Source organism: Homarus americanus, unplaced genomic scaffold (genome assembly GCF_018991925.1).
Source record: "Homarus americanus isolate GMGI-L3 unplaced genomic scaffold, GMGI_Hamer_2.0 scaffold20465, whole genome shotgun sequence".
Taxonomy (NCBI): domain Eukaryota; kingdom Metazoa; phylum Arthropoda; class Malacostraca; order Decapoda; family Nephropidae; genus Homarus; species Homarus americanus.
Genome location: NW_024756914.1, coordinates 10,467,946 through 10,485,112, shown reverse-complemented (window position 1 = coordinate 10,485,112; position 17,167 = coordinate 10,467,946). Strand labels below are relative to the sequence as shown.

General features: G+C 39.2%; 1 protein-coding gene across 4 annotated transcripts in view; it reads left to right on the top strand.

Moving 5' to 3' along the window:
- The window catches only part of LOC121857169 (H(+)/Cl(-) exchange transporter 7-like), a 63,228-nt gene that overhangs the window by 9,647 nt on the left and 36,414 nt on the right, over window positions 1-17,167 (top strand). For all 4 annotated transcript variants that reach the window (XM_042353080.1, XM_042353083.1, XM_042353081.1 and 1 more), the window contains exon 2: window positions 5,247-5,411. In XM_042353080.1, the coding sequence (XP_042209014.1) occupies window positions 5,334-5,411 (78 nt within the window). In that variant the 5' untranslated portion in view covers window positions 5,247-5,333. The remainder of the gene's footprint in view (window positions 1-5,246; window positions 5,412-17,167) is intronic.

Sequence of the window (17,167 nt, the reverse complement as noted above, 5' to 3'; positions counted from 1 at the left end):
TGCTGTTACTTGTAAGAGGAAGTGGTGGAGTATAGTCTGGTGGTCGTTGTATTTGTCTTGGAACATGTACAGGGAGAAACATTGTTGGTAATGTACCTTCTTATTGCGGGACCAAGCACTCATCTCTTGATATCTTTCCACAATTGTTCTATATTTTGCTTATGATCGCCTGCAGCACTTCACAGAGGTTGGCAGAACACCATGAGCCTTAACAGTATCAATGGTTTCATTTTGAAATACTGTACACGATGAATGATGTGCCAAACCGAGAGAAGCCATTTTGTGACTAGTCAAGTAAAATTTAAAACTCGTAGGATGCTCAGGAGTATCATGTGACACCGAGACTCACGGCGATTGGTGGGACATACTCGTGTCAGTCATGTAAAGTCTCCTGCGAAAATTTAAGTTCTTGTGTGAAATTGATAAGTCCAAAATACTCGAAAAATATAGATGTGTGATGCAAACATAAGAGAAATATTATTGTATTTTTTATTGTATTTTTTATTTTTCTTAATCTCCAAAAATAAGTAGATATACAAAGTTCCGTGGCAGACCTCTTCAGAATCTTAACCAAAATTAAAAATTAAACAAACTACAGTATTGGTGGTTGAGTAGTAACTCATGTCTCTCTCGTTAGTACGTCATGGGGTCAAGTCCTGCTTGACCGGACACATGTGACCCTATCCAACGTCACAGGTTTCCTCCTGTACTAACACTGAACACACCTAATGGCTAATACTGTACACTACTGTAATCTGATAAGATGTGAAACTATAAATTACAAAGTAACAGAACAGACCAAATGATAACTAAGCTGATAAGTTGTGAATAGACAACAACAGATTGCTGTATGCCATTACCAATACATTATATTTTTGTGTGTGTGTGTGTGAATTTTGATAATTATATTGTATACATAGTAATCTTGCTATAATAAAATACTTGTCTGTAATAGAAAAAAGTACAAAATTATTTACGTAATGGCCACCCACTAGAGGTAGCTATGTTGAGTGAAGGAGGACAGTGGCCTGTGTAGGATCCTTCCATTCTTCTTGATAATTTTGTCAAGGGCAATTTTGAAGCACTCAGCCCTCTTGGATAATGGTGATGGCATAGTTCAGGAATCATCTTAGTGTTGCACCTTTTAGGATGTTGGTCTTGCGGAGGGTTTCCACGCCTGTATACAGTAATACAGACTGGGTTAGGTTGTACAGTTGAAGGAGACTTTTCCTATCTCAGTATTCAAAGGTACACTTTATAAGTCCCAACTCTCTATTTGCTGTCCTCACTGCTGCCCCCCCACCTGCTGCACCGCCTCCAGTCAATGATCTCTCTCAACACCAAGATATCCAGGAAAGTGTTATTAACGAGTAATTGTGATTAAGGCTGTTGTATCCTATGTGTAGGGTCTTGTATTTTGTAACGTTAAAGAGCAATTGTCAGTCTCGAGACCACTTGAACAGCTCATGTAGGTCACTCTGCATTGTTGTGACATCATCTTGACACCTTCCTAAATACTCTTGATGTCATCTGCAAACTTGACACTGAGTCATTTAGGAGCACACCTTTTGTAAACAAGAGCAATAGTAGATGAACAGTAATGCCTGTAGGTACACTATTATTATACAATGATTAATGATGAACTGTTTTGATAATGCACTGTTATTCATATTTATGCAGCACCATATAATTTCATCTTATTTTCAGTGATACCAGTACAGTACAGGCAGTCCCCGATTTATAAATAAGTTCTTATTGAAAATGAGTTTGTAAACTGGATTAAGAAATCTCGGTAAAATTGTATTATCGGTCATTCCTGTATATTTTTATATCCAAACTATGCTTTTTCGGTGGTTTTTGGCCTGACCTAGTCATAGAACCCAGGATCCTATTTCTAATTTAAACTAAATTCCTAAGATTCCCCGATGGACCAAAACTAAAATACAGTAAGTTCTCGCTTAACGTCGTGGTTCCGTTCCTGAAAACTGCGACATTAACCTAACGATGTTAAGTGAATCAATTTTCCCCATAAGAAATAGAAAAAATACGGGAGTTACGCTCCCCAGCCTCCCTTTGACCCGTGAAATACATTACTTATATACTGCCACCTTCACTTGACAATCCCACACCTACATAAACGAACAAACCAAAAATATTAGTTACAGTATTAAATCTTTTCCATTATCTTCACTTCACTTTTCACGTCACTAACAACCCATTTACACTCACCTTAGAGGTCGTAATATGCAGAGTCGGCTGCTTACTCGTCTCTCAGAAAGACTGAGCGGGCGAGTGTGAATGCTTGGGTGAGCAGCTACGCCTTTGGTGAGCAAATAACGATTATTGCCATGGTGGTAAATTTTATATATTTCCCTCGCTAAATAAATAGATTTATCGCTATATATAGGAAAATGTCGATAATATGGTAGTCTCAATATGAAAGTATCTATAAAAAATCGCTATACCCATATATCCCGACCCAACTGTATAGTTCATGCTGTATGGGCTTAATTCTGTAGTAATAGATTCAGTTTGTTTAGTCATATAAATGGCATCACACTTAATGAAATTAAGAGTACAGTGGTCCCTCGGTTACTGAACACAATTCGTTCCAGAAGGTCGTTCGTTAACCGAAACCATTGTTTCAGTGGGATTTTGGGTAATTGGTTCCAGCTCACCGAAAATTACATACAATGTAAAAAAAATGCAGTAAAGTACACTTACTTTGAGGTGTGTATGTAGAAGGCTCCTGGTTGATGATGATGATGATGATGGGAATTAGAAGTGGGGGTAGAGGAGGAGAAGGAGAAGAGAGAAGGAAGTGGGGGTGGAGGAGAAGACGATTGTTTCTTGAAGAAGTAGTCACCTTCCATAAAAAATGTCAGGAACCTCTGACTGGACAGATTCTCCCAGCAGGAAAATCCTTCCTTTTCAAGTGGAATGCTGAGGGCTAGCATCTTTATCCCGGGCCATTTTTAAGAAGAACTGTCAATTTTTCAGGGGCATTTCTCCATTAACTCGATTTTTGAAGGAGACCACTTTGTCCTCAACATTACACAAAAATAGGTTCTGTTGTTTCCACATCAGGGTGCCTTGAGCCATCTTCTCCTGAACTTCCCAGTGGTAAATCAATATCTTTAAATCTGAATAGCAGATATGGTCATCACTTTCCCTTTCTCCTCACCACTGTCAGCTTCTAACATCTCATCCAGTTGCTGCAAGTTCAGAAGTAAGTTCCTGCTCATGAGACATCACAGCTCTTCTACACCATCATCCTCCACTTCAAGGCCCATTGATCGGATCAATGGACACAATCTCCTGGTCCAACTTGTTTTTTCCTCAAATCAAATCATGCACCACTGATGGCCACAGTACTTTCCATGGCAGAATTGAGGGATCTAGTGGAGACATCTTCACCATGATGACACAATCAATTTTACAGCCCAGGATGCTGAATCAGGTCTTCCAGAACTGTGCCAGTGTTGGTTCAGGATCAGTGGAAGTGCCTGATGACACCAATTCGAACATTTTCTTCATGTACATTGGCTGTATAATTGATGCTGTAGTGTTGGTGTTAACACTTTGACAAATAAATCGAGCCTCCAAAGTGCTGCTTAAAGGTCAGGGTCATGACTAGGGCACATTCTCCATAAGGAGAAGAGCCTTTAAAGGAGTTTATTAGTGTTAGGTAGTTTGACAGAAGGGCAGTACACCTCGACAGCCCATTCAGTAAAGAGCTGTCTTGTTACCCATGCCCACGTTGACTTCAATAAAGTTGTCCTTCTTGCCATCTTTTGTTGCTTGAACACCTGGGGTTCTCAGAGTGGTAGACAAGCATAGGCTTCAGTCGAAATCCCCTGAAACATTGGCACCAAGCACAGAGTGGAGACGTCTTCGTGGTTTATGCCCAGGTAAAGAGGCTTCATCTCTGTGATGAATGTTATTTGGGCATCTTTTTTTTCCAGAACAGCCCAGTTTCGTCCACATTGAACACTTGCTGTGGAAGATAATTTTCTTCCCTCCACCAGTTCCTTAAAGTCCACCAAAAAATTTTGCTGCTCCTTCTTTATCAGCACTGGCAGCTTCTACCATGCCTACCAACACTGAAAATGTCACTTCTTTTTCTAAATTTTCGAACCAGCCTTGCTGGCCCTAACTCTTCTGTGTAAACTCTGCACCGTAGAAGAAACTGGTTGGTCTTCTTCAAATGTCTGTGAATTTCCTGGCTCTTTTCTACAAATACATTCAGTCGAAATTGAATCTCCTTTCATTTGTTTTTTCCCTTAATCCAAATGAGAAGTTACCTCTGTTTCTAGAAATTAAGGATCTACCTTTAAACACCGGTAGATTTGTTCTCACTTTCACTTCTTGAACTTGTCTTTTAGTGAAGAATTGCCCATTATAGTTGATGCCGACATGCCATAGTCTACTTAAGCACATTGTTCTAATACCTCATGTTTCTTAATGATTTTCTGCTCAACGGATTGAAATTGCCTTTTCTAGATTTCTTTGACCCATATGCTGATCTGCTAATAACAATTTCACCACTAAAAATTTTAAGTTTAATTCGTTGCAAATAGAAGATTATTTTCTTTAAATCAACACTGCACTGCGCTCATATTATCAATATGTTAAATAAGTTTCAGAATGACCAATAATTGTTCTAAAACAGTTTATGTTCAAGAGACACAAGCAAGTATGTTACCTCCACTGAACAGAGACAATAATAAAACAGACGCCTTTGTGGGGAGTGAAGTGGCTGATGGTGCACCAAAAACTAGTTTCCCTGTATCACAATTATGTTAAATAAGTGTTAAAATGACTAATAATTTTAATATAAAACTTTGAAAAATATTTAATAGCACAACCCTCTTGATATTTACTCAAATTGGAACGAATTTAAGCCCTAGAACCGATTACTGTATTGGTGGACTAATATTCCAGCTGGTGAGCAAGTGAAAACATGTTGATATGATTTCGTAAGAATTTCGTTAACCAAATTTTTGTTCGTTAACCGAATTGAAGATTCTTTTGGAAGGTAATTCGTTAACCGAGGCGTTCGTTAACTGAGGGACCACTGTACTGTACTGTACTTGTACCGGTACTTAACCAAACCACTTTTATGACTACTGGTAATATATACCATACATCATATATTCATATGAAGTTGCAGGCACTGTATAGCTGTGTAAAATATTAAAGTTTATGACATATTATTGCATTACTGTATAAGCTCTGTTTTACAGTTTGGGAGTCTTCATGTCTGTAGTGCACATGTCTTGGTAAATAGACAATCAACATGACTAATAGCAGTGAATCACTGGGCCTTGTTAATGCTGTGGAGTATCTGGAGGAGGAGGAGAAAGATGTGTCCCCATCACACCCTCAAGGTTGACAGCACCAGTATGAAGGTGAGCTCTTTTATTATACTTTACTACCAGTTTTATTTTAGAAATTCATTATCAAAGTTATTGGCTTATATCGGGTGATGTTTGATATATTTTGATTTCTAAATTATAAAAAAAAAGGACGTAGTTGGACTGACAGGATCTAGTTTTTCTGGAATTCCAAGGTATTAAAGTGTACAACATTGATTTCACTGTACTGTACAATGAGTGATGACAAGATGAAATGACTACTGACAGTATCTGGTGTTCACAAAACCTAAAATGAAAATGAGAAATGCATAAAGGCCAAAGGAAAGAATGAAAGTGGGATGAGAGAAGACAGAAGGTGTGAGGGAAGTACAGTTACCAAAACAGTATCACTACTTTTATCTGTACAGTTTGAAATGCTGGACCAAATACTATGATATATTCTCCAGTTCATCTTCATATGGTGGTATGCCTGATTGCATATTGATACCAGATATATTTATAAAATATCTGCAGGAATAAAACTTAAATTACTGGTCGTTTTGAAATTTGACAGTTCTCTGGCCGAAGGTGTTATCAGATAATTTGAGCCATATGCTGTAGAAAGTAATAGTGTACTGTATACCTATACCTGTGGTCAACTGTACCAACCATTCTGTAACTAGTGGACAAACACTGCTCACAAAAACCACATCATATCCTGGTAACTTAAGTTCTTGGATTTTCCTATCTTTTAGGTTCTGACTTCTATCTCTTCATTTTCAGTTTCCTCTGACTGTACAGTAGTTCTTTATGTACCTGTGTTGTAATTAATTTGATTTGGTCTTTGGTTTCAAATCTAATAGTGAACACATTAATGAACTTTACATCCAGAATTGGTATTTACAAAGAAACACTGTGGAGGCCCAGGATTCACTTTGTACCCAGTGAATTCAAGTTCAGGTTTTTAGTAACTACCAGTATGTGTTATGTTACAATTTGCTTCTGTGTTTGTCTTGCACTACTCTCTCCTCTTAGTCCCCAGCTTTCTTTGAGGTTACTCTTCTCTTGATTCCTCCCTCACAAAAGTAGAAAGGGAGAAAGATCATAGAATCAGAGTCTCTTGTTGATTCTAAGAGGGATATTGGATGGTGTCAATGGTTGTGGTTGATTCTAAATCTCCTTAATTAGTCAAAGGATGTGGCTTAAGTACTATACTGTATTGTGGTTGTTCATTATTGGTGAGTGGTGATAAGTGTTTTGTGATGTAGCTGCTGTACTGGTTGTAGTTATAGTAAATGTGCTATGATTTACAGACGTGCCTGAAAATTATTCCTGGGAGTTAATTACTGCCAAACAAGAAATGACAAATATTACATCATTCATTCCAGATAAGATACATAAAGGTAAAACAATGGTTAATATAAGATTAGTAATCATGAGGTGTACTCCCATCACCATTGTGTTAATGATGCCTCAGTGAGCTCTATCAGTGTATCAGTCATTATGGAAGGTTCTACAGAGTGTGTGTGGCATCATAAAAAATAGGGATGAATTTCTTTAGTGCAAAGGGAGCTTCTAAGAGTGTATTTGCAAGAGATAACAGAGTTACAGCAGATCAAGAGCTGGTCATAATGTCCCCTACACAAGTGGACTTAAAGGGAAAAACTTTTGATAAAAGAAACTACATTGTAAGTGTGATAATACTTTACTACAGTGATATTTATTACTTAAAGAAAAGGTCATTATTATTACATCATTCAACATTCTTAAGGTGAAAAGGTTTCCTTTTATGTTATTTAGTTCCAGTTTTACAAAATAGTAAGTTATTATATTAATTTTCAGTTGCTTTAGAAAATGAAGTGTGTATACCTAGACCTCAGCTTGGCTAAATGTATTTGTCTCCCAGCTGTGAATGGGTGTAGTACAGTTGGTGAGTGTGGTGCCTCATTCAGTGTGCTGTGTCCTCACTGGTGGGTCATTTGGCCACAGGGACCCACTTCCAACCAATCTACTTAATGTTTTTTATTTTCCTCCAACCTACTGAAAAACATCACAGATTTTGAGAATATATTATATCTAAGTATTGTACAGTACAGTTATAACACATACTGCACTGTATGTATGTGATTTTGTTGAGAAAATTCCTTTAACTTATCATTTTATCATGACCAAGAATATCCATCATTGTGTAATTCTTTTCTATATACTGTACTGTACAGTGGTCCATCGGTTAACAAACACAATTGGTTCCACAGAGTCGTTCGTTAACCGAATCTATTATTTCAATGGGATATTGGGTAATTGGTTCCAGCTCACAGAAAAAGTATACATACAAAGTACTGTATATCAGTAATAGAATTAACAAAACATTAAATATAAACTAAATACAGTACTGTACTGTACAATAATAAATAAAAAACAATAGAATGCTGTATTTTAACTTACTTTGAGGTGTGTATGTCGATACCGGCAGCTTTGTTTACATTTAAACAGCTGATTGTAGAGGCAGTCGATGATGACGTGCCATATTCTTTACAGAGTGCATTGGTTCTAATGCCTTCTTGGTTTCATAATAATTACTGCACTGTATATTATCAATATGTTAACTAAATTTCAGAATGACCAATAATTTTAATATAAAACATGCAGAAATATTCAAGAGACCAACTTTCTTGATATTTACTCCACTTGAAACGAATGTAAACATAGAACCAATTTGTGTATTGGCGGACCAGCCGATCAGCTGATGGGCACAACAAAACGTGTTTGTAGTAAGGATTTCATTAATCAAAATTTTGTTCATTAATCGAACTGAAAAGCCTTATGGAGCTGATTCGTTAACCGAAATTTCGTTAATTGAACCGTTCAGTAACCGAGGGACCACTGTATATGCTGAGACATGTCTTCTTGTCTTCCCAATGTGCTGACCTTGAGAGACAAGTGGACAAGCTTTTGACTGGTCAAGATGGGTACAGTACAGTATAGTATCCAGAGTAACACGGGTTCGATTCCGGGCGGCGGAAGTTGTTTGGACACTCTTCCTAGTCCCCTTGGTCCCTGTTCACCTAGCAGCAAAGCAGGTACCTGCTGTAAATCGAAAGTTGTGAATTCAGATTCAGGGACAAGTTGTTGGAGCTTCCAATAACTTGCTTAGACATAAAAAAAAACATTGACCCTTCAGGCTTTCACGCCCTTAACTCATGAGACATAAAGGCAAGCATGAATTTAGCATGCTTCCTGTTGGGCGCTGTAAACGATTTTATGCTTCACCTTACACAAGGATGTTGGGGAGTGCCCAATAAAAAAAAAACCCAACTCACGCAGTTTTTTTTTTATGGGAATTAGCCCACCCGGGCACAGGGTCAAACGACCCACAATGGGGCCTGGGGGGAGCGAAAAAAAAAGAACAGAAAGAAATTAAAAATAGAAAAGAAAAAGGTTATACAGTAGGGCAGGGAAAAACACTTTTATTTGAGTTGCAGGCTGCACTTTTCAGGCATCGTTTGTATGGCTGTAACAAACACCTGTGCAAAATTTCATGCCATTTCATGCATACTTACCCTGCCGCATCGCGAACGACTTTGTCAACTTTTAGTGTATACCAAAAATTAGGTGTCATTTAATGTTTTCCAGGATAATGATAAATTTTACATGGGTGACATCGATTTAATTCACATGTTATTTTACAGGTACACCGTATAGAAAATCATTACAAGTTCATATTGAAATTCTTTTTTGTGCGGAACCTTGGCATCATTTTTCTAGACAATAATCTTTGCCTAATATATCCATCTCTCGATTCGTATCCCGTCACTTCAGTGCAAGCTTCAGTCATCACTTTTATGCCTCTCTCGACCACCTGAGTGCTGTTTGGCCACTTGGGCACCACTAATGGTGTCTCAAGAATGTCATTAACCTGTAGATTTGACAGAGAAGCAATGTAAGGAGGCTCAGTCTTGAGTTCATTCCTCCAGTTAATCATGGAATGATAGTTTTTTGCTTGCCACTTTAGTTTTGGAGTCACCACCTTTCTCATGTTGATTACAGGAGGCACATCCTCATTCCCATCTCCATCTTTACCCTCCTCATCAGTATAGTTTAACAAATTCTCGTCAACAGCAGCATCAGAATCTTCCTCCTCCTCTTCAGATCTGCCAGTGCATTCTTCCTTTTGCTGATTCTCCTCTCTAATTTTTCTTATCATTGAGACAGTTTTTTCTCTAACAGTCATGTCCTCATCTGCACACATACCAAGAAGAAGTTGATCTGTGTGGGCGAAGTATGCATTTCTCTGGACAGCCTTCTTCACTATCGTCTCCTCCTCACTATTCAGGTGTTTCATATATAGCAGGGACTGGAATACGTTCCTTGAGCCGTGTGTTACGTAAGGGTGTATCTTGATGTAAAACCACATTGGAGCACTGAACTTTATTATTGTAATGACAATTCTTTTCAACTCATGGCTGGGTCTTGATGTTGCTACATACAGCCTGAGGATTCTACTCCATAAGGTGTTCCACCTTGACACACAGGGAGGACCTGGCTCAATAGCAGCCAAGTCATCTTCAACAACACCTGTGATAACTCCTTTACAAATCCTATACAAGTATTTCTGATCCCAGGACAGATCTTTCTCCACTTCATCATTAAACACAGGGAAATCAGGGAAACTGACTGGCTGGAAGGCGACAACTGGAAGCTCAGACAAAGACTCCTTGATCTGCTTTCCAATGGGACCACGCCAATGCTCAGGACCACTTGGTTTACCATCATAGTGATAAAAAACTGCGCGGAAAGGCAGCTCATTTCCGTGAAGCTGACATATGAAATAATGGAGCGGGTGACCAAGTAACATTCCAAGATGATGAATGACTCCATTTTCTGATCCTACATTTACATTGGTTCCATCACAACCAACACACACAATGGGCTGCTGGGTTAGATTTTTCTCCACCAGAAACTCGTGAATAGTTTTGGCAATCTGCTTTCGTGTCCAGTCTTGGGAGTCACATGTGTGAGATATTCATTGCCAGGCTCAACCATGATGACATAATGATCTTTCACCATCATCCTCGAACTCCATTTCTCGGTCTTCTCATTCTTTATCATCACACGAGTGGCGGTCTTCTTACCATCAAAATAGAGTGACGTCAAATTATCTAAACTAGCCATCTCAATTTCTTGCCTCTTAAATCGGTATTTTTGTCTCGCATCCCGCAGCTTATGTGGTCCAATAACCTGACTCTTGTCATCCTTTGTGATAATGCCATAAGAGATATGAAAAAAGTTGATAAACACTGAACAGAACATTGCACCGCCACAGCGGCTGTTTGGCTAGTACTGTAGGTAAATTTAAAAATTTCAGTAGAAAATGCGGCAGAATAAACCTCGACATATCAGCTTCAAATTTGGCATGGAGTCTTAGATATGTATAAGGAACAATGCCTGAAGAGTGCAGCTTTGAGCAAAATTTCACTGCCCCCTATTATACAGTCTCTCTTCGACTTACGACATATTCAACTTACGACAACCCGGACATACGATGGCCATAGTCGTATAAAATAATTTTCACATTACAGGTTGTACCTCTCAAGTCCGGCATTCAGTGGTCCAGAACGATTTTAGTTTGTCCAATAGGTAGATAGGCAGCTCTTTTTTTTTTTTATACTTATCTGAATTATTATTATTATTACAGGAGTATTAAATTTTTGCCCCTCAGGCCCCAATGTGGGTCAGTGACCTATGCCCAGGTGGGCTAATCCCCATAAAAAAAACAACAACAAAGCCGCGGGAAATTAAGGTTTGTTTACTTCTGTCAGTTTGGCTATTCTCTCTCTCTCTCTCTCTCTCTCTGCTTGTCTATACAGAGTACAACATTTAACCTTTCAATATATATGAGCAGCAAATAAGTGTTGCTTTCATATTCTTATGTAGAGTAATGATGAAATGTTTTCACATGTGCGCACTTTCATACGCACAGTCTCACTTTTTTTTTTTACCATTATTGGTTAGCTAGTTATATTGTTCCATTTACAGTGGTCCCTCGGTTAACGAGCACAATCCGTTCCAGCAGGTTGCTCGTTAACCGAAAAACTCGTTAACCGAAACCATTGTTTCAATGGGTTTTTGGGTAATTGGTTCCAGCTCACCGAAAATTGCCTAAATTCAACAAAAAAGGTAGAAAAGTACACTTACTTTGAGGTGTGTATGTAGAAGGCTCCTGGATGATGATGGGAATTAGAATGGGGGTGGAGGAGAAGGAAGAAGAGAAGTCACCCCATGGCACCATTTCACCCATAACATTTTAGTTCTCTTGGTGTAATTCAAGATTATTTTCTTTAAATCAACACTGCACTGCATTATATATTGTCAATATGTAAACTAAATTTCAAAATGACCAATAATTTGCTTGGAAACAGAAAAAAAGCATTTCGTTGAAGAGAGTCTCAAGCAAGATGTTACCTCCAGTGAAAACAGAGAGAGACTGTCTGGTGTGTAACAGGCTGGATGGCACGTCAGAAACTAGTTTCTTTACCTTCAATTATGTTCAATAATTGTTAAAATGACTAAAAAAGTTAATATTAAACTTTTAAAATTATTGAATAGTATAAACTTCTTGATATTTAATAAAATAGTAAGGAATTTAAGCCCTAAAACCAATTACTGTATTAGCGGACTAATACTACAGCTGGTGGACCGCCAAATGCAAGCGAAAACATGTTGAAGTTGGCTCGTAAGAAACTCATTAATCGAGGGATTGCTCGTTAACCGAAGTTAAGAATCTTATGGAAGGTAAATCGTTAACCGAAATCTCGTTAACCGAGGGATCACTGTATTAACATTAAATAACGTTACAGGTACTTCAAACAACCATATTAATTTTTTTACATTAATTTTACTACAGCTACAATCAGGGTCTTATTTTCTTCAGTTTTATATGTAGGACCAATCAGTCACTGGTTTTGTAAGCTTTAACAAAAACAGTGCCGGCAGCCGTCTCGTCTCCTTGTGTGTTTTAATATTCCACGTATTATTAATAAATTGTATTGTTAATTTTGCACACACAAACATTAATTCAATAAAAACAAATTCAGAAACATTACTTAAAATATATATGAACAGTAAATAAGTGTTGCTTTCATATTCTTATGTAAAGTAATGACGATATGTTTTCACGTGTGTGCACTTACATACGCGATCCCTTTTTTCTTTACCATTATCGTTAGCTACTTATATTGTTCCATTTATTAACATTAAATAACATTACTTAAAACAACCATATTAATTTTACTACAGCTACAGCCAAGGTCTTATTTTCTTCAGTTTTATATGTAGAACCAGTCAGTCACTGGTTTTGTAATCAACGAAAACAATGCTGTGTCATTTCCTCGTGTGTTTTAATATTCTACGTATTATTAATGAATTGTATTGCTCATTTTGCACACATAAACATTAATTCAATAAAAAAGACATTCAGTAATAAACAATAATGAATCTTTTGTACATTAGAGAAATGACGCTGTTTACACGATTATGCACGTTGGCTAGCCGTTCCAATAAAACTCGCGAATTTTGAGAAGCTACTATACGACGTTTAACCCTTCAATATGTCTTCAAAGAGACCATGATGCAGAGAAAGTGGTGCTAGTGCTTCCAAGCATAAACACAAATCACTATCTATCCAGGAAAAGGGTGAATTTCCATGGTCCGGCACCGGTCAGGTCCCGAGATTGCTGGACTAGAGAGGTACAACCTGTACTGTACTTATTTTCGAATCCTGACGTTTGTGATCACGCTGTGTACTGATAAAATTTTTGTTTGTAGTTCCCTTTAAAATGGCTGGCTAGCATAAAAGTGAGAGTTCTGTGGTGCTGAAAAGAAAAAGAGACGCCCATTTTAGAATTTCTATGAATTATTTTCGCATTTTCAACTTACGACCTGGTTGTCGGGACAGAACCCCGTCGCAAGTTGAGGAGAGGCTGTACTGTGTTAATCTACATCACGAAGATGCTGGAAAACCAGCTTCTTAAAGTGAGACAGATTGTATAAGTATGGAAACACAGAAGAAGGCATAGCATTCCACAGTTTGGCTGTGTGAGGAAAGAAGGAGGTACTATAATGGGTTATTCTCGTGTGACCGACATCCACAGAGAAACGCTGGGCACCGCGGGCAAGACGTGTGTTACGAGCCCATGTCCTTGCCGGCGGTACACAGGATGCCAAATCCACCGAACATTGCCCGTTAAAGTACCTGTAAAAGAGAGAGAGTGAAGCAACATTGTGTTGAAGAGAAAGGGAAGAGATATCGTCGACTAAAGGAGGAGAGTTAATAAGACGAAATGCCTTTGATTCCACCCTATCTAACAGTTGGACAGAAGAGGAGCCATCCCAGATATGAGAGCAGTACTCCAAGTTAGGACGAATGAATCCCTTACATACTTGAAGCAACTGCTCAGGAGTGAAATAGCTACGGCATCTGTACAGCATTCCCAACTTTCGGGAGGCAGCTTTAGCTATACTAAGGATGTGTGATATCCAGGACATATTGGAGGAAATGGTGAGGCCTAGCATATTTATTTCAGAATTTGGCAGGATGATAGCGTCCTGAAATGTAATTGGTGGGAGATCATCTAATTTAGAAAGTGTAATTGGTAAATACTGAGTTTTATTACTATTGAACTTAACCAAGTTTGTACCTCCCCATTCAGAGATGCTGCACAGATCTGCATTGATAGAAGTAATGATATCAGCTCTAGAAACAGATCTAGTTTGAGAATTATGAAGAAAGGAAAAATGTGAAGAAGAGTTAAGAGTAGAATCATCAACATAAGAATGGATAGAAGTAGTTGTAGCATGAAGTAAATCATTGATAAAAAGAAGGAAGAGAGTAGATGAAGGAACAGAACCCTGTGGGACACCACTACTGTTAGTGAAAGAGCGAGAGATCGATCCCTCGACAACAACTGCCATGGATCGGTTCTCAAGGAAGCTAGAGATGAGAAAACAAAGTGGGGAGAGAAACCATAAGAGGGAAGTTTAGAAAGCAAAGACTTGTGCCATACCCTGTCTAATGCTTTGAAGATGCCGAGGACCACGACGAAAGTTTCTCCATAATCCCTAAGAGAGGATGACCAAAGATGGGTGCAGTAGGAGAGCAGATCACCAGTAGATCTCGCCTGGCGAAAGCCATACTGGTGATTCGACAAAAGAGAAAGGCGTTCAAGGTGACGGAGAAAATGGGAGTTCAAGATAGTTTTGAAAATCTTAGAGAGGGATGAAGTTGGGGCGATAGTTAGAGGATGGGCTGAACCAAGACATGCTTCCAAGAAGAAGGAAAAGTTTGGGTTTTGAGGCAGAGGCGAAACAGGCGAGCAAGCACTGGCCAGAACTTCAGCACACTCCCTCAGAACACGAGGGGGTATTCCGACCGGTCCTTGCACCTTACTCACATCCAACCTGGATAACACACCGGCAACCCTGCGAGTGGAGATTATAGGAAAGTGCATAGGTTCGGTAGGAGGAGCAGGGGTAGGAGGGATAGAGTGGGAATCGTCTAAGGTGGAATTAGAGGAGAATAAGGTGCCAAAGAGGTTGGCTTTGTCAGGGGGAGAGTTGGCTATAGAGTTATCAGGTCGGAAGAGAGGAGGGAAAGGAGGAGTGCAGAAGTTATTACAGATGTTTTTGGTTAAGAACCAGATGGATTTACTAGAGGAAGAGTGAGTCAGAACAACGGTCTTTCTTTTTATAAAATTTCGCTTGGCCCTACGAAGAATATCCTTACAAAGATTCCTAGAAGTAATGAAAGAGGAATGGGTGATAGGAGGAGATGGTTTCATAGCTCGATATGCCCTATCTCTCTCCCTGCATGCAAGAGAGCAGGAGCGATCAAACCATGATTGTAAAGTGAAAGTTTTGGTAGAAGATGGGATAAATGCACTCATACCATCCTGTATAACCCCAGCAATGCTGTTACCACATACCAAGGCATCCTGAGTGGAAAAGCAACATTCATCCCAAGGAAAGTCGGTGAAGAATTCTCGCAAGGATTGCCAGCTTGCCCTCTGATAGTGCCATAGATGACGTTTAGAGGGGGGTGGGGGAGGTGGTCGTGCCCAGTTTGACTTAATAGAAATAAGGTTGTGATCAGAAGACCCTAAGGGGGCAGAAATTGAGTATGAATAGTGTGAGGGGTTAGAGGTAAAACAAAGATCAAGAATGTTAGCAAGTTGATCAGGAACGCGTGTAGGGTGTTTGATTATTTGTTCCAAGTCATTAAGTAGGAAAAAAGAAAGTGCCTCAGCTCCACCTGGGTCATCCCTTGCAGAGCCAAGCCACTCTCTGTGATGTACATTGAAATCCCCTAGGTAGAGGATCTCGGTGTTGGGGTGTGTGGATAGCAACGACTCGTGGCAAGAAGTGAGATAGTCAAAGAGTTCCAAATAGTTGGTAGAGTTGGGAGAACAGTACAGTCAGTCCCCGACTTACGACGGGGTTAGGGACTGACGACCAGGTCGTCAGTCGAAAATGCGAAAATAATACATAGAAAATCTAAGATGATTGTCTCTTTTTTCTTCCCAGCACCACGAGAACTCTCACTTTTACGCTTACCAGCCATTTTAAAGGGAATTACAAATGAAAATTTTGTCAGTACACAGCGCGATTACTAACGTCAGGAATTGTAAATACGTAATTTGAAAAATAATTTGTACGACTGTGGCGGTCGTATGTCCGGGTGATCGTAAGTCGAAAGTCGAGGAGTACTTGTATAGGAAATAAAGTAGTCACAGTTGGTAGAGATATTTTGAGCCAGATGACATCATAAAGGGAAGATTCAAGGTCCGTGAGTCTAGCTATAGGTGTATGCGTGTTGCAGTAGGCTCATACACCTCCCTTAGAATGGAAGGAGGTATAATGGTTGTAGTTGGAGACTTGAAAAGGTTTGGGTGAAGCTGCTTTGGACAGTTGAAGTTCGGAGAGTAGTAAGAGGTCGGGAGAAGAGGTTAATAGATGGTGCTCCACAGAAGGAAAATTGGATCTCAGGCCACGAATGTTGGAAAAATGAAGTGTGAAAAAAGCCGATCCTCCAGCAACCTCGGTGGCGTCAGTTGAGGCCCCAGTAACTTGATGATGATGATCAGGTCGGCCCTGGGGTCCTCAACCTTCCCGACCAGTGGGACCCATCTGAGGAGGCCCCGCTATAATAATAATATCAACTGACATAGGAGAATAAAATAGAATGATTATTGCCCAACAAGTGGATGAAAGTATGGATACATATACCTTTTACCTTCCTCCAGAAGCAAGTTAGATATTATGGTACAGTACTATATAGCCCAGGGCACCAGACATCATCCAGTAGGGAGTTCTCAGGTATAAAGTCCAAACAGTTTTTAGGGAACAAACGTTAATCCATTTACAATATTATAATGGGACGTCATCATCAACACCATCACCATTTTAGAGCCATTCCCCATGCTTGTGTTGGTTAGGCAATTCAATTAGATTATTATCTTTTACGTAAGTTATGTTGACTTTTAGACAATAATACAGGTACTGCTGTTGTCTGTGTAACTTGGGGACACTTCACCTTCTTGATATGGTGTGGAAAAAGAAACAGGATACTCTTGGTATAGCACATTCATGGGGATATCTCATCACTTTCCCTTTTCTACAGATCTTTCAACGCTCAAGTACAGTATTGTATTCTGCCATCACCATGCACCCTCAATCAGGTTCCATCCTTGCCTACCAAAACTCATTTATACCCCAGACTAGTGGTGTGTGTGGAACCATCTGCCTCATAGTGTTTT